This window comes from Myxine glutinosa, chromosome 6 (genome assembly GCF_964187855.1).
Source record: "Myxine glutinosa chromosome 6, kmMyxGlut1.1, whole genome shotgun sequence".
Classification (NCBI taxonomy): Eukaryota; Metazoa; Chordata; class Myxini; order Myxiniformes; family Myxinidae; genus Myxine; species Myxine glutinosa.
The window spans coordinates 169948025-169971916 of record NC_136266.1 but is presented as its reverse complement, the minus strand read 5'-3'; the positions used below and the strand labels follow the sequence as shown (position 1 = coordinate 169971916).

At 45.6% G+C, this 23892-nt stretch overlaps 1 protein-coding gene across 1 annotated transcript in view; it reads left to right on the top strand.

The window, feature by feature from the left end:
• DNAJC8 (DnaJ heat shock protein family (Hsp40) member C8) overlaps window positions 1–22662 on the top strand; it is a 92961-nt gene extending 70299 nt beyond the window's left edge. Inside the window, exons 6-9 of the mRNA XM_068097969.2 lie at window positions 9701–9775; window positions 9967–10058; window positions 15966–16041; window positions 22205–22662. Coding sequence (XP_067954070.1) covers window positions 9701–9775; window positions 9967–10058; window positions 15966–16041; window positions 22205–22345 — 384 coding nt within the window. The 3' untranslated portion in view covers window positions 22346–22662. The remainder of the gene's footprint in view (window positions 1–9700; window positions 9776–9966; window positions 10059–15965; window positions 16042–22204) is intronic.
• Window positions 22663–23892: the final 1230 nt, after the last annotated feature.

Here is a 23892-nt window from a genome sequence, read left to right as displayed (position 1 = left end):
GCAGCTTGGAGGAGGAGGGGGGAGGAGAGAGAATTGGAGAGGAATGGTATGGGGGGAGAATTGAATGGGAGGGATTGGGGGGGAGTTTTGAAGAGGAGGAGTGAGGGGGGAGTTTAGGAGGGGAGGGGCAAGGGGGGAGTTTTGGAGGGAAGGGGAAAGGGGGGAGATCAGGAGTGGAGGGGCAAGGGGGGGGATTAGGAGGGGAGGGGCAAAGGGGAAGTTTAGGAGGGGAAGGGCAAGGGGGGAGTTCAGGAGTGGAGGGGCAAGGGGGGAGTTTAAGAGTGGAGGGGCAAGGGGGAAGTTTCGGAGTGTAGGTGCAAGGGGGGGGATTTGGATGGGAGGGGCAAGAGGGGAGTTTAGAAAGTGGATGATTAATGAAAGACGAACATTGATAACAAATTGGGTTTGTTGTGATTTTCAAGTTAGCAATCCGGTTCAGGATGATGGAGGAGGGATGGAATGAATGTGAATTTAGACCATGTAGTGAGGGAGACGTATAAGATATTGAATTTCTTTTTTTTGAAGTGGAATGAGTTGGAGAGGAAATTGAGAAAAGCCTTTTAAATAGGAAGAAAAACAGCGTGTTGTAATATACCACTGAATAAAAAACAGAAGGGGAAAGGTTAAACATATTTAAAAATATTTAAACAGAACTATGAACAATCTTATATGCACAAAAATACCAACGGGGGGAGAGCCGAGAGGGACCACCACGAGTCACGTGAACAGGGCAAACGGTGGATGGCAAGGAGATAATGGGGGTGGGGCGAACAGCACACCTGGACAGAAAATACAGGATGAGACAACAGTACACGTGGAGAAAAGAAAATAAATGTTTTTGTTTTTTTTTGTTTTTTTGGGGGGGGGGGGGGGGTGGGGAATTAGAACGTTAGACAGTATTATGTTCGGGGTAGAAGGGAAAAAACCAAGAGCCAAGCAAAACACACTTAAGTTAACAAAACACCGACGGGGGTACAACTACAAGGCCACACACAAGGGCAGAAAACGATTAATTAATTACGAGTTACAGGAAATTCAAACCAAAACTAACTATAATCAAACAATATCACATGGACGATAAAATAACGAATTGAAATTTGACAATCTATCTGGGGAAATGGGGGAGAAACACGTGGTCGAAGAACGAACGAACAAATAAGAATGAATAAACGAATGAGCACAGAGAAAGTAGTCTTTTTTTTTTCTTTTTTTTGAGTTGAGATTTACATAAGGAAGTAGGCTTTGGGGTGGAAAGACTGCGAAAACAGAGAACGAAAGTTATTGGATCACAAACGACAGGCGCTGAGAGAAAAACAAAGCCTCAAGGTTGTACAGTGTACACTGTACAAGACCTCGAGACGACACGAATTAACGCGATTTTCAATACAGGTATGAAAGATTTGCACCGAAAATCTTTGACGGGACAATAAACGTACATACACCATAAAAGAAATACAGTTATAACGAAAATACAAATTGGAACAATGACAACTTCGATTTCGATGGAGAGCGTGGAGACCTGCGAAAAAACGAACCGTCGCCAGCAAGACCGGAAACGGAAGTCTTTGATTTGATGTCGCACGGTGACCTTAGGGTGTCCCTGCGGTGGCCATATAATTTTCAAGGCAGACGCAAGGTAGCCTCAAGGTGCCCGCAAGGCGACCGCAGGGGGGCCCTAAGGCGAACGTGCGGCCAGACGGACGGTAACGAGTGGGTATATATACCAGTTCTTTTTCATATGTATAACGGCACTTTCAGTTGTCATGGCTACGGCTTGTCGAATTGCTACGGCCGACCGAGAAATGAAAAAAGTTTTAACTCCGCGCTATAATTCCACGGCGACCCCTACGGCCTGTAAAAGATAGCCATACGCCCTAGGGCCACCCTGAGGCCACCTCAGAAACTCTGCGGCCGCCGCTCGTTTCTGTCAATTTAGGGGGGGTACGGCCGCCGTATCCTAGCCGTAGAGCAAATGTGACTGAGGAGTAAAGACGCACCAACGTTTTTATTTTTCAATACAGTGTCCCTAACCTCATTGCTCTTGCACCATTTCTCATTCAAAAAAAAAAGTATTTTGGTTGCTTCTTCAGCCATTTCTTGATTGGTCAGTCACTTCATCAATATACTGACAAATCTACGGCCATGCAGGTGGGACTTTAATTGTCAAAATACTCGTGTGCATATAAGCGAAATGGCCATCGATGCAACATGGGCCTCGTGCCTTTTGTAACTTTATGAGGCAATTTGTAGGATTCCCTTGACATCTCAGAAAATAAAAGCCATGATGATGTTGGTTGAAGGATGGTTGTGAAATTTGGTGGTGCTGATCCCTTGTGCTTCCATGGCATGGATTTCGATTTGGTTTCAGGAAAGCACTTTTTTTTCTGCTCTTTTTTTGTATACTTCGTCGAGGCTCGTATAAGAGCTAACACATATAACATATAGTAAAGGTAGCAGGAGACAAGAGGGAGAGAGAGGGAAGCACAACACCATTAGAGAACAGGGACATCGGGAGATCTGTAGAAGGGAGAGGGCTGGGGCGTGGTACATGGATAAACAAAATGGACACTACTCGGACTTAGGGGAAAGAAAACGGGGAATTTTAAGGAGATGGGTTTGGGGTGGATTAACGGTTCTTGTATATAACGTTTAGTTATATACAAGCTTCATCAACAAGACCTGGGGTCGAGATACGGAGGAATGGAGAAAGGAAATGGAGGCACTTGCTGCTTGCGTCATCTTGCGGCTTCTTGTCTTGAGAGGTTCCCTACCAAAAACCGGCTGCCCGAGACCGGCATACAGGCCATTTGAAACAAAAGGGCATGTGGGGAGGTTTAGAAGGAGATCAATCGGTTTATTATTCGTTACAACACGATACAGTTGGCGGGATCTGCATTGCGCTTTTTCAAAAGCTCACAACATAATTCCAGTCATTGCTGTCACGTATCAGAGCTGAGGTTTCAGGGGATCTATCTTGTTGACTCTATGGATATGAACAAGTGGTCATGGATGATGTTCAAAACGTTGCCTTGACAAATTCCAAGTTCTGTGGATATTTTTGTAACCTCGTGTTGCGGATCCTGGGTTCGTCGACGTACTAAGGGGGGTTTAAGCCCTGCTCCCCCTCGAACTCCGGGTCCACGAGGCCGCCAACCACAACTACTGTACTCGTGGGGGAAGGGTTGCTCGGCAACTCCAGCCGCCGAGCCCACAGCTACGCGTGGAAGGGTTAAACGTCACCACCCAAATACCTTCAGACACACGCAGCTGTGAGAACGGGGACTGAACCTCGCACGAGTCACGCTGATCCTGGACGCCCGAGCGGTTGTGCGTCGCGTAACTCGTGCCGTTCGCTCGATCGGGTTCGATAGTGTTGTTTTAATTCGGGGCGATGCTAGGTCAATATGGAAAGGACGATGACGGCCAGGTTGGAAACCAAAACACAGTATTTATTCACAGTATTTGCAGAACATGGACAAAGCGAAGAATCTTAATGGCCTAACCTAGGTTCCGAAACAATGGCACTCATTCGTTCGGGGAAGGGAAGGAAGACGGTAATGCGCAAGAAGCGCGGCCGCTTCGTGCAGCTCGCCCGGATGGGCTCGGTCGTGCAGCTCGTGCGAATGGGCTCGTTGGACAGAAGCCCCGAGAATCGCTCCAACCTAGGACACCACAGCCGGAGATGATCGCGGCAGGGACGACTATCAGAAACGTGCACGTAGCAGGAAGCCGAGGAGCGCTCAGTCTGCGGGAGCCAAGCCAGCGAGGGAGAGTATAGCAGGAGCCCAGCAAGAGAGTCAGAGAGAGCGAGGAGTCTGGGCCCGGTTTTATAACCCCCCAAAACCCCACTTGAATGTTCCACGGGCCTTCATTGGCCGCCTGGGGTCACGTGTTGTGACAGCCCCTCATTGGTCACCCTCGGCCACTCCCTTTAGCTCCCATTGGTGACAGCTCATTGGCCACGCCCTCGGCCACTCCCTTTAGCTCCCATTGGCTGCTCGCTGCTCCTCCTTGGCCACTCCCTTTAGCTCTGCCTTCGGGCCTGCAAGGCCTGGCCTAGTCCCATGACGAGGCACTTTAGGCTTCGATGAGGCCTACTATTACCCTGCCTGCCTCAACGCATATCAATGCATCCTAACACCAGAAAGGGGACTATGCTTTACATTTAATAAGAAATAACTAACTATACGAGGTTGCCTTTATTCACAAAACCGCAACACGACCCCCTCTCTCCGACCAGACTCGTCCCGAGTCGACCTCAGGCGGAGCGACCGGTAGAGTCGGCCTTCAATTTTTACTTTTACCATTAGTGTGACACTTTTATGTAATCCCCCTAACATTTAACTCTAATCCCATGTGTGCGACATCATTTACACTAGATATGTCCCTCCTAATGCGTTGAGCAGCTAACTAACAGACTCCCACCCACAACTGTTTGCGTATTTCCGGAATTTTGAAACTAACCACAAAGCCGGTGGGCAACATTCTTTCATTTACATTTACAAAACTTTAACCTTTATTTACAAACACTATAACCCAGGACCTGGGGTCGAGATACGGAGGAATGGAGAAAGGAAATGGAGGCACTTGCTGCTTGCGTCATCTTGCGGCTTCTTGTCTTGAGAGGTTCCCTACCAAAAACCGGCTGCCTGAGACCGGCATACAGGCCATTTGAAACAAAAGGGCATCTAAATTGTCACCTCCTCAAGATCGAGCCGTCTCTCTGGTGAACAGGGCCACTGACACATGGTCCAAAGGTGGGTTTCAATGCCACCCAACAGGTGGTCCATGGTTGGCCAGAATGCCACCCAACAGGTGGTCCATAGGTGCAAAATGATGGGGCAGCCAAAAGCTACCAGTACCAACTTCTAATCTGGTGTGTGGGTGTATCTAGGCATAAGGAAGAACGCTATTGAAAATTGGGTCGCCAGGTCAAAATCCAAGATGGCCACCACCATATATATGTCTGAACCTTTTGAGTGAAATAACTTGAAAAATAAACGAACTACTAACGTCTAATCTGGTGTGTGGGTGTATCTATGCATAAGGAAGAACGCTATTGAAAATTGGGTCGCCACGTCAAAATCCAAGATGGCCACCGCGATGTATGTCTGAACCTTGTGAGCGGAATATCTTGAAAAAATAAGCGAAGTACCAACTTCTAATCTGGTGTGTTGGTGTATGTAGGCATAAGGAAGAACGCTATTGAAAATTGGGTCGCCGCGTCAAAATCCAAGATGGCCACCACCATATATATGTCTGAACCTTGTGAGCGAAATATCATGAAAAATAAACGAACTACTATCTTCTAATCTGGTGTGTGGGTGTATCTACGCATAAGGGAGAACGCTATTGAAAATTGGGTCGCCACGTCAAAATCCAAGATGGCCGCCTTGCGTCTTCCACTTTGTCAACTCGCATCACTTCACCGACAGGGGACCTAGGCGTAACGCTTGTTAACAACCAGCTAAACTCTTTGCGTCCCCATTACTGTTCATGGCACTACTTAATTCTTGTCCCTATGGTCTCTAAATCCCTAACAATTATCCTAGCCCTCCCTCGGCTAGTTTCGGTGCCCCAAGGAGGCAACCATTGCTGGCCCCTCCATGGGCCCAACACTGCCATCCCCCTAAGCTAATGCTCATGGACCCCCCCATGTGAGGAATGGCCACACTACCATTCCCCCACGTGGGGTACAATACTCCCCCCAGTCCTCTACACTATGAGCCCCCGTCAGTGGAAGTACATTGTCACAGCTCGACCTCGAAGGGCCGAGCAATCCATGCGAGTGGTTGGTCGCCTGTATGGGGTGTCCGGCCGGCATTTACAATCCAAGGGGGGTGGAATTGATGGGCCCAAGTGCCGGAGTCCATCCCTGCGCAGGGCCTTGCGGTCCCACGCACGATGACCCCAACCGGCCACGGTCACAAAACCTCACCTGGTAAGGTGCGTGGCTTTGACACTTAAAATTTCCCCTCACAACCCACCGATCGCCCTTGCCGCAGTACGGCGTCAACAATACCGTGCGGGTGCCGGAGGCATGAATCGTGCACGCTGGTCCTTGTGAGTCCGACGTAGCACCGATTCCCTCCGGTCTCCACGGCGCACCACTCGTCGGGGGCTCGCGTACGCTACTCGTCCCTCTAAGCGCTACCCCGGTCGGTGTCGATGCCTGAGCCGCGTCATCACAACCCGCTACCCACTCAATATTCGCACACCCCGGCGCACACACGCCTTTCACAAACTCCGTCATCGCACACACCGGTGCACACACTTTCTCCACTCACTCCGTACCAGTCGCACACCTCTCAATGGGCCCTTCACGAACGCCCGGGTCTATCCCGACCCCCAAGCTTGTCGAGCGAGCCTCCTGTCGCATCAAACACATTTCCGCAATCATCGCCACTCACCTCGGGGCTTTTCTGCCCCCACTTCTCTTCCAGCACCTGTAAACTTTCCATTTGGTCAGCAAGCATGTCATCCCGGTGCGAACACAAACCTTGTGCACATTCCATAACTTCCTCCCTTAATTCACTCCCTGTCACTCCTTGTGTCTTTTAAATTTCAATCATTACTTCTTCTACCTCCTTTATTTCCTGGCGCGCCTCCGAAATCTCCCCTCCTACGCATGCCTCGCACCGCTTCACCTCTTCGCTCGGCTTACGCCCAATGTCCTCCCCCATCTTTTTTGTGTTACACATTGATTCGATTCTCTCATCTCACATCTTTTTCCAGTCACACCTTGCTTCGTCCCTCATCTTTTTCCAGTCACACCTTGCTTCGTCCCTCATCTTTTTCCAGTCACACCTTGATTCGTCCCTCATCTTTTTCCAGTCACACCTTGATTCTTCCCTCATCCTTTCCATAGCCCTGGTTGATTTCTCACTTTTCACCTCAAAGGATGCTTTCCATTCAGTCAAGAATAATTCAGTGTTAAACCCCGCTTGCACAGCGGGCTCGGCCTCCGCCGCCGCGTGCATAGCGCCGCCATTTTCTCCCCCTCCTGCTGCACCCTCATCAACTCCCCCATCCAATTGTTCCTGCTGGTCCTGGGTCATTAATTCATCCACATTTTCTATACCCACCGGTACCTTGTCATCTTGGCCTGCCATCGCCCGAATTACAAAAAATTTGTTTTAAACTAAATCTTACACGCTCGTAATTTTGAGTACGTGAAGCGCACTCCAGGTCCGAATCCCACTCCTGACACCAATTTTGTTGCGGATCCCGGGTTCGTCGACGTACTAAGGGGGGTTTAAGCCCTGCTCCCCCTCGAACTCCGGGTCCACGAGGCCGCCAACCACAACTACTGTACTCGTGGTGGACGGGTTGCGAGGCAACTCCAGCCGCCGAGCCCGCAGATACGCGTGGAAGGGTTAACGGTCACCACCCGAATACCTTCAGACACACGCAGCTGTGAGAACGGGGACTGAACCCCGCAAGAGTCATGCTGATCCTGGATGCCCGAGCGGTTGTGCGTCGCGTAACTCGTGCCATTAACACTATCGAACCCGTTCGAGCGGTTTTAATTTGGGGCGATGCTAGGTCAATATGGAAAGGACGATGACGGCCAGGTTGGAAACCAAAACACAGTATTTATTCACAGTATTTACAGAACATGGACAAAGCGAAGAATCTTAACGGCCTTACCTAGGTTCCCAGACAAGGGCCTTCATTCGTTCGGGGAAGGGAAGGAAGAGGGTAATGCGCAAGAAGCGCGGCTGCTTCGTGCAGCTCGCCCGGATGGGCTCGGTCGTGCAGCTCGTGTGACTGGGCTTGTTGGACCGAAGCCCCAATAATCGCTCCAACCTAGGACACCACAGCCGGAGATGATCTCGGCAGGGACGACGATCAGTAACGTGCACGTAGCAGGAACCCGAGGAGCGCTCAGTCTGCGGGAGCCAAGCGAGCGAGGGAGAGTATAAAAGGAGCCCAGCAAGAGAGTCAGAGAGAGAGCGGGGAGTCTGGGCTGGGTTTTATAACCCCCCGAAACCCCACTCGAATGTTCCACGGGCCTCCATTGGCCGCCTGGGGTCACGTGTCATGACAGCCCCTCATTGGTCACCCTCGGCCACTCCCTTTAGCTCCCATTGGTGACAGCTCATTGGCCACGCCCTCGGCCACTCCCTTTAGCTCCCATTGGCTGATCGCTGCTCCTCCTTGGCCACTCCCTTTAGCTCCGCCTTCGGGCCTGCAAGGCCTGGCCTAGTCCCATGACGAGGCACTTTAGGCTTCGATGAGGCCTACTATTACCCTGCCTGCCTCAACGCATATCAACGCATCCTAACACCAGAAAGGAGACTATGCTTTACATTTAATAAGAAATAACTAACTATACGAGGCTACATGTTGTGGTGTAACTAACTATGGGGGGGTTGCCTTTATTCACAAAACCGCAACACTCGAAACAATTATCCCCCATGATCAATGCGACCTGTGCAAAAGTTTGTTAGTCAGTTGTATCTACTGGGTATCCTGCTGTGCTGGAGTCATCTTCATGGAACTCACCTGTGCTGGAGTCATCTTCATGGGACTCACCTGTGCTGGCGTCATCTTTATGGGACTCACCTGTGCTGGAGTCATCTTCATGGGACTCGCCTGTGCTGGAGTCATCTTCATGGGACTCGCCTGTGCTGGAGTAATCTTCATCGGACTCGCCTGTGCTGGAGTCATCTTCATGGGACTCGCCTGTGCTGGAGTCTTCATGGGACTCGCCTGTGCTGGAGTCATCTTCATGGGACTCGCCTGTGCTGGAGTCATCTTCATGGGACTCGCCTGTGCTAGAGTCATATTCATGGGACTCGCCTGTGCTAGAGTCATCTTCATGGGACTCGCCTGTGCTAGACTCATCTTCATGGGACTCGCCTGTGCTGGAGTTATCTTCATGGGACTCGCCTGTGCTGGAGTCATCTTCATGGGACTCGCCTGTGCTGGAGTAATCTTCATCGGACTCGCCTGTGCTGGAGTCATCTTCATGGGACTCGCCTGTGCTGGAGTCATCTTCATGGGACTCGCCTGTGCTAGAGTCATATTCATGGGACTCGCCTGTGCTAGAGTCATCTTCATGGGACTCGCCTGTGCTAGACTCATCTTCATGGGACTCACCTGTGCTCGAGTCATCTTCATGGGACTCACCTCCGCACTGAGTCAGCCACTCAATTGGCTACTGCAGAATGAGTGCACACACAGCAACCACGCGCCTCCTGATTTATATGCACCATCTTTGTATAAGCATTTGACAACACCGATGTTTGATTATTGTAACATTCATACTTGTACGAGAGCAAACTTCTGGAATAGCCTCTGAAACAACAAAAGGTCAGCTGAATGAAACCAACGGTATTTAACAAGCGTACAACTTTACAATCGGCAAAAAAAGTATTGCGGTTCTCAGATGCAAACAAATACCCCATGCCTGGAGCTTTTTAAATCCTGCTCGTAAACAAAGGGTTGAAAGGATGCTGGAGCCCAATTCACTTGTAGATTTTAAAGATCCCGCATTACATTGTTAAAATAATCGGCCATTGTCTGCTGGTATCCTGGTACACTGGCCACATTCTGAGTTTCTGTTTTCATCTGCAGGAGCTGTCACAGATATGCACGCTGAAGATCAGTTGCCGAGTACATGTGAATGACTAAATTGATCAACAAAATGGATTGATTCCATTAACATTTGTTTATTCTCTTCCCTAAAACACAGATAAAAGAAAGAAAGAAGCAACTGAAGAAGGAAGGAAAGCCACAAATGGTGCCAGAGGAACAAAGTCAAGAAGCTGTGAGTTTATTTTTGAGCTCCTGCCATGAGCTTTTAACTTTGTTTGCAAATTATTTTCGATTATAAAATGTGCATGTGGTTCCAAAGAATGCTTTGGTTTACAAGACAGCTGGTAAATAAAATGATCAAGACTATTGGACCAAGGGTCTTTATGGACCATTGTCATGTCCGCTGCACCTTTTTGCTTCCAGTATCGTGTGGCCGTCAACAAACAGACGATGAAGCTTTTTGCTGACCTCGAAGTGAGCCGAAGGCAAAGAGATGCAAGAGATATGCACGAGAGGTAAATGAACACTCGCTCTTATAACGCCTAAATGGTTGATGCTATTTATTTGGTGAAAATATGCTTTGATCCTTCTAACAGCAGTAATTTTTTGAAAGGATAATGACCTTGATTTTTCATAAATGGCTGAGAAGGCCTAATCCAGTGCATTTTACTTTTTCTATTGAATATCTTGAGTAAAAATGTCACCATATCTTTAGATTGTCATTCTACCTTTATTTGGTGATGCATTGTGATTACTTGGTATTATATTTGGGGGACATCTTGAACTTTGTCATTTTGGGGTCCAACTTCCTGAAAAGGCCTTTTGAATGTCACAGAGGTTTGTGGGTATAAAGCGATGGATATACAGTCGGACCCCGCTATTCGTGGAATCTGCATATTCATGGTTGATAAAATGCGATATGTTTCTCTTTTCACAGAAAATTGTTCCTCAAATTGACAGTTTTGTTTCTGTTCGCGGCTGTTTTCCACGAAATCACGGGGTTTCCCCCCCCCCTATTCACGGTTATGTTCCGCGAATTCATGGTTTTTCAGGGGCGCAAAAAAAAATTTCACGAGCCGATTTTTCATTGAGACAAATTTATAAACATTTTCATGAGCCATGCATAAAGCAGCTGGACGTACACAAAAACACTTATACGAGCCACGAGCATGACCTGCTTGTACATTCACTGCTGTGTGCTTTGTGTTTTCATGGCTTTCGCGGCCGTGAATTTTTGCGGCACGATAAGCGAGCTTCGCGGGATATCCCACCAGATGTATAAACAAGTCAACTCCGCGAATTATATAATGCAAACACTTCATTAAATCGATTACAGTTTGAAATTTATAATAAAGCATCATCAGACATCCTACACAATGAAAATGCTTCGGGGGATGTTCCATCAGCGACGAAAACAAGTGATCCTCCAAGAGTTATAGAATGCAAATGCTTCATAAATCTATTATTGAAATTAGCAAATGGGCTCAATATGGCATCATCTGATAACATCCTCCACAAACAATGGGCAGAGTACCTCTGGCAACCACCCACAATGCTCGCAATCCTACATATTCTGATTGTGTCCTCAATCTCAATCATTGTTCTCGTCCCATTGCTTTTACCTGTGTTTTTGACTCTCGCTCTGCTCATCGTTCAATCATGGCTCCCAAGCGCAAGACCCGTGCTGGAGATGCGTTGACTACCAAGAGGCAGAAGAAAGTGATGAGCCTGAGCCAGAAAGTGGAGCTGCTCGACTGGCTTTCGAGAGGAGAGAATGCCGTCTCTGTTGGCAGGCATGACGGCATCAATGAATCTACTGTTCGCTACATACGGAAGAAGGAGAAGGCGATTCGTGAGAAATTTTCAGCGAGCACTGTATCGGGTACGAAGGTGGTCACCCATTTCCGGAATGTCCACATGGAAAGGATGGAGAAGACTCTCAGAATATGGATCGAGGACAACATGCAGACGAGGGACTGCTCATCGAGGACGAGTTGAATGCCATTCCAAAGGTTTCCGAGGAGGAGGGGGAGAAGGCGGGCAGTGATGAGGAAGAGGTGCCGTGGTCCAACCTCACAGACCAGTTCCTGGGTGAGTTGCTGCAGGACATGCGGGTGATTGTCGACAGGGTGCAAGACGTTAACCCAGTCGTGGAGAGGTACCTCAAGTTCAAGAGGGGCTTGGATGATGTGCTACTCCCGTACAAAGAGCTGCATCGAAATGTTGGGCAATGTGTCAAGCAGCTCTCCATTACCCATTTCTTCAGCTCTGCTCCCAACACCTCAGGACCATAAACATTCTATCCTGCCTTCCTCTCAGTGTCCTCACCAGCATCCTCACCTTCTCCTACCTCTCCTGGCTCTCCCTTGGTGCACGATTTTGCTGCACCATCATTTGGGTCACCATAAAAGTTCGAGGAATTCATTGGATTTTAATTCATCACCATCATCATCATCATTTGAAAGTTGTGTGTGTTTGTAAAATAAAATTTTTAAATGGTACATGATGGTGTTGTTTTGTTTGCTTTCACGGTACAGTATGGTTAAGCACTTTTAATAAACTGTGAGCGCATTCCTTCAATAAATTGGAAATGGTACCTGGTGTTGTAGTTGTTTTTTTTTAATTTGTAACTATTTTTGATGAAGCTGTAATTGTGTGCATTTGTGGTCGAAAACATTTTAAACTTAAAAAAATATTCCTCTATGAATCAGGAACCACCCGGAACCTATAACTCTCCCCCATTTCCCCATTGAAACAATGCCGCGGCATACATTGATGGGATTTTCATCGGCCTTCGCAGATTATCGTCGACATTCTCGGGATTTGCCTCGCCATTCGCGATTTGGTCCCCTCTATTCTCGGATTTTCGCGACTCGGGAACCTATCTCCCCTTTTTCCATTGAAACAATGCCCCACTATTCGCCGTTTTGCAATTCGTGGATTTCCAGGAATGTATCCCCCACGAATAGCGGGGTCCCACGGTATCTATATATATAAAGTAGAGTTGGCCTCTATCTATGATCTCTAAGATCTCGAGAACCCGTGGACGGATTTGCGAGCGGAAAGTACTGTTCGACTCGGGATGGTCCCAGGAATGTCACGGAGACATAAACATTTAAAAAATTTCGGGTTTTAAAATTAGCGTATTATTAGCACTAGCAGAAGAGAGAGGGATTCGAAGGGAGGGAGCGCAGCGCTTCTAGCGCTTCTGACTACAGCACACCTTAAAATTAAAACAACTTCGGGTTTTAAAATTAGTGTGTTACGCGTAATTAGCGCTAGCAGAAGAGGGAGGGAATCTAAGGGAGGGAGCGCAGTGCTCCCTCCAGCGCTTCTGTTAGCGTAATTAGCGTATTTCGGAACGTTAATTTTTCAACTTCATTATTCGGAATCAGTACGTCCCAGAGAACCTTCGTAACGTTAATTTTTCAACTTCATCCGATTGACATGGGACCAACGGCATGTGACAAAGAGTGAAACATACAGGCTACATTTATTTGACGACAATGAGTTCCGACTTCCGACCTCGGTGGGATGACAGGCTGAGTCAACCCCCCTGGTGTGAAGGGGGAGGAGGAGGGGAGGGGGAAGAGAAGGGGAGGGGAACGAGGGGGAAGGGGATGGGAGGGGGGGGGGGGAAGGGGAGGGGGGAAGGGGGAGGGGAGGGGGGGGAGGGGAAAGGGGGGGGAGGGGGAGGGGAGGGGCCCTTCTTCCCCTGGGCACCCCCGCACCCTTCCCTCCCCCCCTCCCCCCCCTTCCCCCTCCCCCCCCATTCCCCTCCCCTCCTCTTCCCCCTCCCCTCCTCCTCCCCCGCTTCCCCCTCCCCCCTCCCCCCCGTTCCCCTCCCCTCCTCTTCCCCCTCCCCTCCTCCTCCCACTCCCGTGCAAAGCCGGGTACCTCTGCTAGTATATATATATATGTGTATATAACTGAGAAATAGCAGAAACTCCACAATATGAGCAGGGTACCTCATTTGCATTAAATAAATAATCGGAAGAAATTGAATAAGTCGTGGATGTAGCTTCAAGACGTCCATCATTTATTTTCAGACAAGCTTTCGACCAAACAGTTATTCTCAGCCTTCCTCAATTTAAACAAAACTTTCGTTGATTTCGTTTTCGTTTCGAGGAAGATTGAGAAGAAGACCTGTTTTGTCGAAAGCTTGTCAATAAAAGTTTTATTGACAAAGCTTGTCAATAAAACAGAAGTAGACCTGTTTTGTCGAAAGCTTGTCAATAAAAGATCGACCATCTTGAAGCTACGTCCGCTACTTATTTAATTTCTTCCTATTATTTATATATATAAATAATCCGACTATATATATATATATATGTATATATATATATATATATATATATATATATATATATATATATATATATATATATATATATATATATATATATATACACACATCGATAGTCACGTGAAAAAGTAAGTACACCCCATGTAAAGTTTTGTCTTTTTCAACATATTTCATCATACAGCATTTGATCTTCATTTTGATTTGAAAGACATTTGATCTTCATTTCAACAATATTGATAGATAAAGGTGATATAATATAACAAATATCAGGAAACATTTACATTTTGTAGTCCATTGTATAATTTAAATAAACATAAATGCAAATTTCGCATGTGGAAAAAGTAAGTACACCCCTACATTTATCACTACTTCAAATACCTAAAATTATAATCAGGTGCACCACCTCAGGTGCAAATGATTAGAACATCGTTAGAGAGGATCTTGGAGGAACCTGTCTTATTTCAACCTCAGACATTTAGTTTGGTTTGCCCTTTGTTGTTGAAGTGTGCGGCATCACCATGCCTCGATGAAAAGAGCTCTCTGAGGCCTTCAGAAAGAAGGTTATAGATGCCTACGAGTCTGGGAAGGGATGTAAAAAGATCTCCAAACTATTTGAAATCAATCATTCGACTGTCCGGAAGATCATCTACAAGTGGAGAAGATTCCAAACAACTGCCAACTTGTTCAGACCAGGCCCGCCCCAGCAACTTCAGCCCGAGAGCAGACCGCAAGATGCTGAAAGAAGTCTCTAAGGACCCCAGAATGTCATCACGGGACCTACAGGTAGCTCTTGCCACTGTTGATGTCAAAGTGCATGAGTCTACCATTAGAAAGAGGCTGCACAAGTTTGATCTACATGGGAGGTGTGCCAGGAGGAAACCTTTGCTGTCCAGAAAGAACATCAGGGCAAGACTAAAGTTTGCCAATGAACACCGAGGCAAAGACCAGCACTTCTGGAACAATGTGCTCTGGACAGATGAGTCAAAGGTAGAGCTATTTGGCCACAGTACCAGAAGACATGTTTGGCGAAAACCAAAGACAGCATTTGACCACAAGAACCTAATACCAACTGTAAAGCATGGTGGTGAAAATATTATGGTTTGGGGCAGCTTTGCTGCATTAGGGCCTGGGCAGCTCACCATCATAGAATCCACTATGAATTCTTCATTGTACCACAGGGTGCTTGAGGATAATGTGAGGCCATCTGTCGGAAAGTTGAAGCTCAACCGAAGGTGGACCTTGTAACATGACAATGACCCTAAACATACCAGTAAATCCACCAAGGAATGGCTGAAAAGAAAGAAATGGAGGGTTCTGGAATGGCCAAGTCAAAGCCCGGATCTAAATCCCATCGAGATGTTGTGGGGGGATTTGAAACGAGCTGTGCATGCAAGAAACCCCTCAAACATCGCACAACTGAAAGAATTCTGCATGGCGGAGTGGGCAAAAATTTCTCCCAGTCGATGTCAGAGACTGTTAGACAGTTATAAGAAACGCCTACTTGAGGTTGTTTCTGCCAAAGGGGGCAATACCACCTATTAGAGCCATGGGTGTACTTACTTTTTCCACATGTGAAATTTGCATTCATGTTTATTTAAATTATACAATGGACTACAAAATGTAAATGTTTCATGATATTTGTTATATTATATCACCTTTTTCTATCAATATTGTTGAAATGAAGATCAAATAGCTGTATGTTGAAATATGTTGAAAAAGTCAAAACTTTACATGGGGTGTAATTACTTGTTCACGTGACTGTATATATATATATATATAGATATATATACATATACATATAGATAGATAGATATATAGATATATTGCAATTGGTGCGGGTTCATATGTTGAAATAATTGGTTGGACTGTTTCTGAGGGATATACAATTACATATATCCAACTCCCTTCCCACAACCCTTCAAATGAATTGCCACAAATTTTGATTTCCCCTCACTTCCCCCCTCCCCCCCCCCCCTTCCCCCACACCCTTCACACTCCTTTCATTACACAAGGGACTTTTTATCGTGAAATCCATCCACTCAATCGAATTTGGTTTGATGTTCACTAAATTACTATCAGCATATTTGAATGCATTGCAACATGTACTTGTTATCAGAAAGCGGCAGAGGGAGGAAGAGCTGGCAGAGGATGAGAGAACAAAGAAAGAAAAAGAATGGGAGAAAAATTTTGAGGTGTGTTGTTATCCCAACCCTCCTCACCATCCCCTTTTGAACTACTGCACTTTGTATGTTGTTCTCCCACACATGTGAAGCGAAAGTCAGGGTTAAGCAATTGGTTAATGTCCATCCATCCATCTGTCTGTAAACATCAGTTTATGATTGAGGGACGACTTATTTAAATTAAATGTTATATTTTCAACATGAATCGGAAGACAAGTTTGCCATTCAACAGTTTCTCTGAATTTGTCCTGACTGCACATGCGCCAGGGGGAACGAGATAATTTTTTTTACTGTCTCCCCCTTTCTGACAGTTAAAGAAAATTGCAAATCATTCCAAACAAGATACTTACTGCTTTTAAGGACGTCATAAAGAACACAGGCACGAAGAACTAATGTGACATGTTAGATAACGTGGTGTAATATACACTGCGTCAACGGTGGTAAATTCTGGTGGTAAAAAATTGCGGTGGTAAAAAATATTTTTACGGTGATAAATTATTATTTTTTTTCCACTTTTACTATCTTTATTATTTTTATTTATATATATATATATATATATATATATAGATACACACACACACACATGTTCAAAACACACCTGGTCACAAGTGTGCCGCACTGACCGGGTCCTCAGTCGAGGTCCTCAGCATCATCCCGTTTCGGCCATTCAACCTCGATACGGTCAGCTAAGGTGGGCCAGCAGGGGCACATACACATCCACATGCAGCAACTACACCTGGATGCGTGCATACCCCCACCCCCAGCCAGTGCGAACGCAGAATACAACAGCAACACCTCCACATCCAGAATCCACAGCACCAAACAAACATGGTGGACACTCAAACACCCACCTTTATACCCTTCACCACTCACCAACAAAACACCCCAGATCATTCATACACACATCCACACACATACACACATGACACCAACCAACCACCTACCCCTTACAACCTACACCACTCAACATACAAAAACAAACACACTCATGCAAAAATTCATTCATGCAAAAACACACACTCTCACCCACTCACTCACTCACTCACATACACAAAATAAGAAATAATAATAGTAACAAAAACAAACAAACAAAAAACAAAACACACACAACCAACCACCTACCCTTACCAACATGCACCACTCATGCAAACATGCAAAACCATTCATGCAAAACCACACCCTCTCATGACCCACTCCTGCAACACACACACACACACACACACACACACACACACACACACACACACACACACACACACACACACACACCTCCATTTCTATTCCGTAATCTCAACCTACACCGTTCGACGTGCCTCCATAAACTTCCTCCAAATCCAAAATGAGCCTTTCAAGGCAACCTGGGCCACCTTGTCACACACCCTCCTTCTTTCTGTCCCACACACTCCAAGCCGATCAGAAAATGCAGAAAAGGAATTGCCAATATACCCTCTACACCCCACCTCAAATGGCTGACACGAAACTCCCCAACCCTTCTCTCGGCGCTCTGCCTCCAGCTCACTGTACTTTCCTCTCTTCCTCTCATGCACCTCCTCCATGTTCTCTTCCCAAGGTACAGACACTTCCCCTAAGATGGACCTGTCTTGTTGCACCTGACCAAATGACAATGTCAGGCCGCAACCTTGTCACACAGATCTCCTCTGGGAATACCAATTGTGGCTTTAGGTCTGCCACCACCTGCCAATCAAAAGCATCTGACAGCCCTCTTGCTTTCCACCTCCTCTTTCCACCTCTTACCACTTGGCCCTCCTTGACAAACCACACCTCTCCCCCATCAGTCTCCTTCTCCACTCTTCTCTCTCTCTCGACCTCAGCACCTCTTGTTGCACCATCTGCACCACCACCGCCAGCACCTGATCATGTCGTCACCTGTATCTTCCTGCTGCCAATGCTACTGAGCATGCACTCAGTGCATGCTGCACCGTTCCCACACCTCCACACAAATAACATCTCTCCTCCTGCAACAACCCCCACAATCTCAAGTTTACTAGTGACGGAAGCACATCATACGTTGCCCGCAACAGGAAATTCAACAATTTTGGCTCCATCCTCCAAATCTCTTGCCACTTCAACATCCTCACCCGCACACCTTCCCACCTAGTCCAAGCACCTTGCTGTGCCTGACCGACTGCTTTCACATATCTCCCCTCCTCCTCCTTTCTTCTCACCTCTCTCTCTCTCAACCATCTTCCTCCTCTCTTTCACACATGCCTTTCCCCATCGCTCATGCTTCATCCACCCCAAGCCATGCTTCCCGTGCTGTACCATCCCCATGCCCCCTCCTCCTGTTGAAATCGCTCCTCCATCTCGTCCACCTCTGCTCTTGCATTCCACTTCCGACTTCCCTTCTTCTCTGGGAGAGCATTCTTTACCACTGCATCACAATATATATATATATATATATATATATATATATATATATATATATATATATATATATATATATATATATATATATATATATATATATATTACTGTAGAACACAAATCGGTTTCTTTTCACTTCCAAAACCTTTTTGTTTAGCAGTACTTGGACATGTTGTACTTGGACATGTTGTACGCCGTACTTGGACATGTACGGCGGGGTGTATAAGACTGCTTCTGTCGCCCTAAAATTCCAGAATCGTTTTTTTTTTTTTTTTTTAACGACCTTTGAAATAATTTTATTTAAATTGAAGTATATACAGTCACGTGAAAAAGTAAGTACACCCCATGTAAAGTTTGGACTTTTTCAACATATTTCAACATACAGGTATTTGATCTTCATTTCAACAATATTGATAGATAAAGGTGATATAATATAACAAATATCATGAAACATTTACATTTTGTAGTCCATTGTATAATTTAAATAAACATAAATGCAAATTTCACATGTGGAAAAAGTAAGTACACCCTTGGCTCTAATAGGTGGTATTGCCCCCCTTTGGCAGAAACAACCTCAAGTTGGCGTTTCTTATAACTGTCTACCAGTCTCTGACATCGACTGGGAGAAATTTTTGCCCACTCCTCCATGCAGAATTCTTTCAGCTGTGCGATGTTTGAGGGGTTTCTTGCATGCACAGCTCGTTTCAAATCCCCCCACAACATCTCGATGGGATTTAGATCCGGGCTTTGACTTGGCCATTCCAGAACCCTCCATTTCTTTCTTTTCAGCCATTCCTTGGTGGATTTACTGGTGTGTTTAGGGTCATTGTCATGTTGCAAGGTCCACCATCGGTTGAGCTTCAACTTTCCGACAGATGGCCTCACATTATCCTCAAGCACCCTCTGGTACAATGAAGATTTCATAGTGGATTCTATGATGGTGAGCTGCGCCCAGGCCCTGATGCAGCAAAGCTGCGCCAAACCATAATATTTCCACCACCATGCTTTACAGTTGGTATCAGGTTCTTGTGGTCAAATGCTGTCTTTGGTTTTCACCAAACATGTCTTCTAGTACTGTGGCCAAATAGCTCTACCTTTGACTCATCTGTCCAGAGCACATTGTTCCAGAAGTGCTTGTCTTTGCCGAGGTGTTCATTGGCAAACTTTAGTATTGCCCTGATGTTCTTTCTGGACAGCAAAGGTTTCCTCCTGGCACACCTCCCATGTAGATCAAATTTGTGTCGCCTCTTTCTAATGGTAGACTCGTGCACTTTGACATCAACAGTGGCAAGAGCTACCTGGATGTCCCGTGATGACATTCTGGGTTTCTTAGAGTCTTCTTTCAGCATCTTGCGGTCTGCTCTCGGGCTGAACTTGCTGGGGCGGCCTGGCCTGAACAAGTTGGCAGTTGTTTGGAATCTTCTCCACTTGTAGATGATGTTCCGGACATTCGAATGATTGATTTCAAATTGTTTGGAGATCTTTTTAAATCCCTTCCCAGACTCGTAGGCATCTACAACCTTCTTTCTGAAGGCCTCAGAGAGCTCTTTTGATCTAGGCATGGTGACGCCGCACACTTCTTCAACAAAGAGCAAACCAAACTAAATGTCTGAGGTTTAAATAAGACAGGCTCCTCCAAGATCCTCTCTAACGATGTTCTAATCATTTGCACCTGAGCTGGTGCACCTGATTCTAATTTTAGGTATTTGAAGTAGTGATAAATGTCGGGGTGTACTTACTTTTTCCACATGCAAAATATGCATTTACGTTTATTTAAATTATACAATGGACTACAAAATGTAAATGTTTCATGATATTTGTTATATTAAATATCACCTTTATCTGTCAATATTGTTGAAATGAAGATCAAATAGCTGTATGTTGAAATATGTGGAAAAAGTCAAAACTTTACATGGGGTGTACTTACTTTTTCACGTGACTGTATGTGTTCTGTGATTTGTTACTGTTCTCTTTGTCTCTATTTGCAAACCTCGCTCCGGTCACGTACTCGCCGGGGGTTGTGCTGAGCAGTTTGCCATCTCTCCCCTTGTAGTTTTGTGGTGCAGGGATTTGAAAATTTTCAGAGTCTCAGCAATAGATTCCCTAATCAGCTTCAGCGTGGGAAATGCCAATGATCTTGAAGGCCTTGGTTTCCACAGTGTCAAGTTGATCAGGGTTTGAGGCAGGAGATCCAGCCCAGAGGTTAGAGTATTACTCCATCAAGCTGTGCATAATGGCCTTATCGGTGGATAGGAGTACAGGTGTGTGCTGAGGAAGGACTTTGTATGAAGGAGAATGCCCAGTCGGCAGCTGGCTTTGTAGGCCAACTTTGAAATGTGGAACCACCTTTAGAGGCCATTTCCCCCCGCAGAGCAGGTGTTTGGTCTTTTTCGGGCACCATGGTCCCCTTTTTGAAGCAATGTTTTATGGCCGGATGCTGGTACTCAATTTGTCGACCTTGGAAGGATGACAGGCTGAGTCAACCCCCCTGGCGTTAATTAAACGATCGACCATGATTCAAACCCAGGATCCTAGGATTCCAAGCCAACACCCTAACCGCTAAGCCAACACCAGGCAACTTTGAAATGTGGCTTGCCCAATAAAGGTCATGGCTGATAGTAAGACCCAGGAGTTTGAATGACTGAACTTCCTCAAGAGGATTGCTAAGAAAGTAGATTGGGGGAGGGGGGGTGAGGGGGTTGCCAGGTGGTTCTTTCAGAGAGAGATGGTGATATTGTGAGATTTGTCAGGATTGAAAGACATTCCAAGTGACCAGCTTGTGATTTTTGTCAGGGTCTGAAGAGAGGGAAGAGGCTGCACCCTACCTGTCTGAAGGATGAGGAATGGCACTACAGATGGTGAAGTCCTCAGTAAATAGATAAAGCCGATTTTCCAGAGAATCTGAGAAATCATTGATGGAGATCACAAATAGGACTGGACCCAGAACACTGCCTTGGGGCACTCCAGCCTTGACAGGGAGGGGAGATGAAAGGATTCCATTGAGAGCCACACTTTAGCTAGGAGAGGAAGTCAGGAAGCCATGTGTGGAGTTTGCTTTGGATGCCATAGGCAGAGAGTTTTGCGAGCAAGGCAGGATGGCAGACTATATCAAAAGCACAGGATATGTCTAAAGAGACGGCCCTGATCCCATGTCTGACATTGACGGCCTCCATCCATTGCCAGGTGAGTTTCAGCAGCATGTGCAAGGTCGAGTGACTTGGTTTGAATCCAAATTGGTGATCTGAGATGGGGTTGTTGGAGAAAAGGAAGAATTTCAAATCATCTGCGATGATGGATTGGATTCCATCACCTTGCTGACGATTGGACGTAAGCTGATTGGTCTGTAGTTAAGGGGATACATTTTTGCGTCTTGTCTATGGAATGCAGTGATGTTGGTGGATTTCCAAACAGATGGAAGATGGCCTAGAGTAAATGACAGGGAAAAAAGGGCAGAGAGATGTGCAAGAGCAGCAGAGCAGGTTTTTAGGACGTGAGCTGATGCTATCCAGACGTGCAATGTGGTTGTAATTGTTTTGTTTTTCTCTTCTTCTCTGTTTTTTTTTCTCTTCTTTTCACATCATTTTCTCTTTCTCTTCTCCCTCTCTCCCAATTCTATCCTCCTCCCTCTCAATCCCTCTTGTTGACTTTTTTTTTTTGGTGCAGCATAAGGTGAAGGAGTCTTACATTTTTTTAAGCTAGCTTGTGATGATGCAATGCCTTTTTGCTTACTACCCTCATGTCCTGTTTTTTTGTTTGTTTGTTGTTGGTTGTTTGATTATTTTTTTTGCAGGCCAGTCGAGATGGACGTGTCGATAGTTGGAGGAGTTTTCAGTCAAAAGGCAAAAAGAACAAATCAGGAGAACGCCAGAAAGAAAAACGCAAGGAGAGAACTTTTCTTAAGCCACCAAAAGTGAAGATGGAAAAACGGTGAAAAACAAACAAACAAACTGTTTCAACAGGTGGGGTGCAGTTGTACCAGGATTGGTGGGGACGTTCATTGAGAAGAAAATCTTTGGCTGCAATTAAATTGGAGGTTCATTTCAGTGTTTATTTAAAAGGGAAAAGTCAGTGATGCACAGGGGAGGCATAATTTGTGGCATAGAAATATGGCAAACAACGTTAGTTTTAACAAAAAAGCACTAATGGAAAAGTGTTGATTGTTTACAATTTTGACGTTGACAGAACTTTGAGAAATAAGTGTAATAATTGGTGTTTATTTGTCTACTTCATTAAACTTTTAGCTTGTTCTGTGGTGCTTCTTGTTTATATAAAAACGCCATTAGGCCATGAATTGTGTCGATATTAAAAATGCCCGTTCCCTATGGGAGAGCAATACCCCCCTCCTTCTGGCAGAGGTTACTGCAGTAAAGCCATGTGTACAATGAAAAATTGCAGGTCTTCATCACCGCTTACTTGTAATACTCTCCACCACCACCAGGTGGCGTGGTACGGTATACATTTACACAGAAAAGTTGTGCCCTTCCCACCCCACCCTGGTGACTGTTTGTTTTTTTACACCTTGTTTTTTTTTACACCTCTCTTGGCATATCCCAAGTATAATCCCCAATTTTCAAGTTTTTTTTTTCCCCCTCGAGGGCATGCAAGTCAAACACGCACGTGACAAATAGTACGATTATTTTTTTTGTAATTTGAAGGTGGCTATATTTTTAATTTTTAAAAAATGGTTAATAATAAACCAAAAATAGCCACCAAACCATTCACGTAAGAGATTGATCACGACCTGGACTGCCATTTTTGAAGAGCATGGATAAACCAGTTCACCTTTGTGATCGTGCAAGTACAAAGTATTGATGTGAATAAAAGTCAAGTTATGGCCATTTATGGAGAAAATATTTCAGCCTTCTTTAGATGTGATTGCTGAAAAAGGACCAACTTGCATTTAATGACGTGATAGACTCGAGATTAATTTGGCTCCAAGTTCTGTATAAAATTTTAAAGGGGACCATGTTAAACAAGAAACAATTATTATATTTGTGGCCTTTAAACAAAACATTTTTTGAGGATGATCAGAAGTAACTTGCAAAGTGGGGTGAACGTTAGTTAACGCCCATTGTACCTGTCTATGACAGGCTGTGATTGCATCAGTTCCTTTGTCCTCAAAATCTGGGCTTCTGTTCCTGCTTTGCTTTCTTTTTTTTTCTTCTGTAAGTTATTCGCAGAACGTTGTCTCCTGTCATCATGAAAAATGCAAATATTAACTTTATTACAAGAAAGATGTAAGTATAAATCACCTCAACTACCACCCAGGCTTCTAACTTTCTTAGGCGTAGTGAGCAATCCACTGTTTCTCCCAATTTCAAGTTTATTCTCTTCCTAACCTTGACTCGGAGCACCAGCTAGGTTTCCACGTGGCCAATCGACCCTTGCCATTATCTTGCCATCTCATACAAGAGGTCAGCGCGGTGTCTCTCTCACTCGCTCTCTCGCTAACTTTTGATACTGCAAGGAGTCATATCT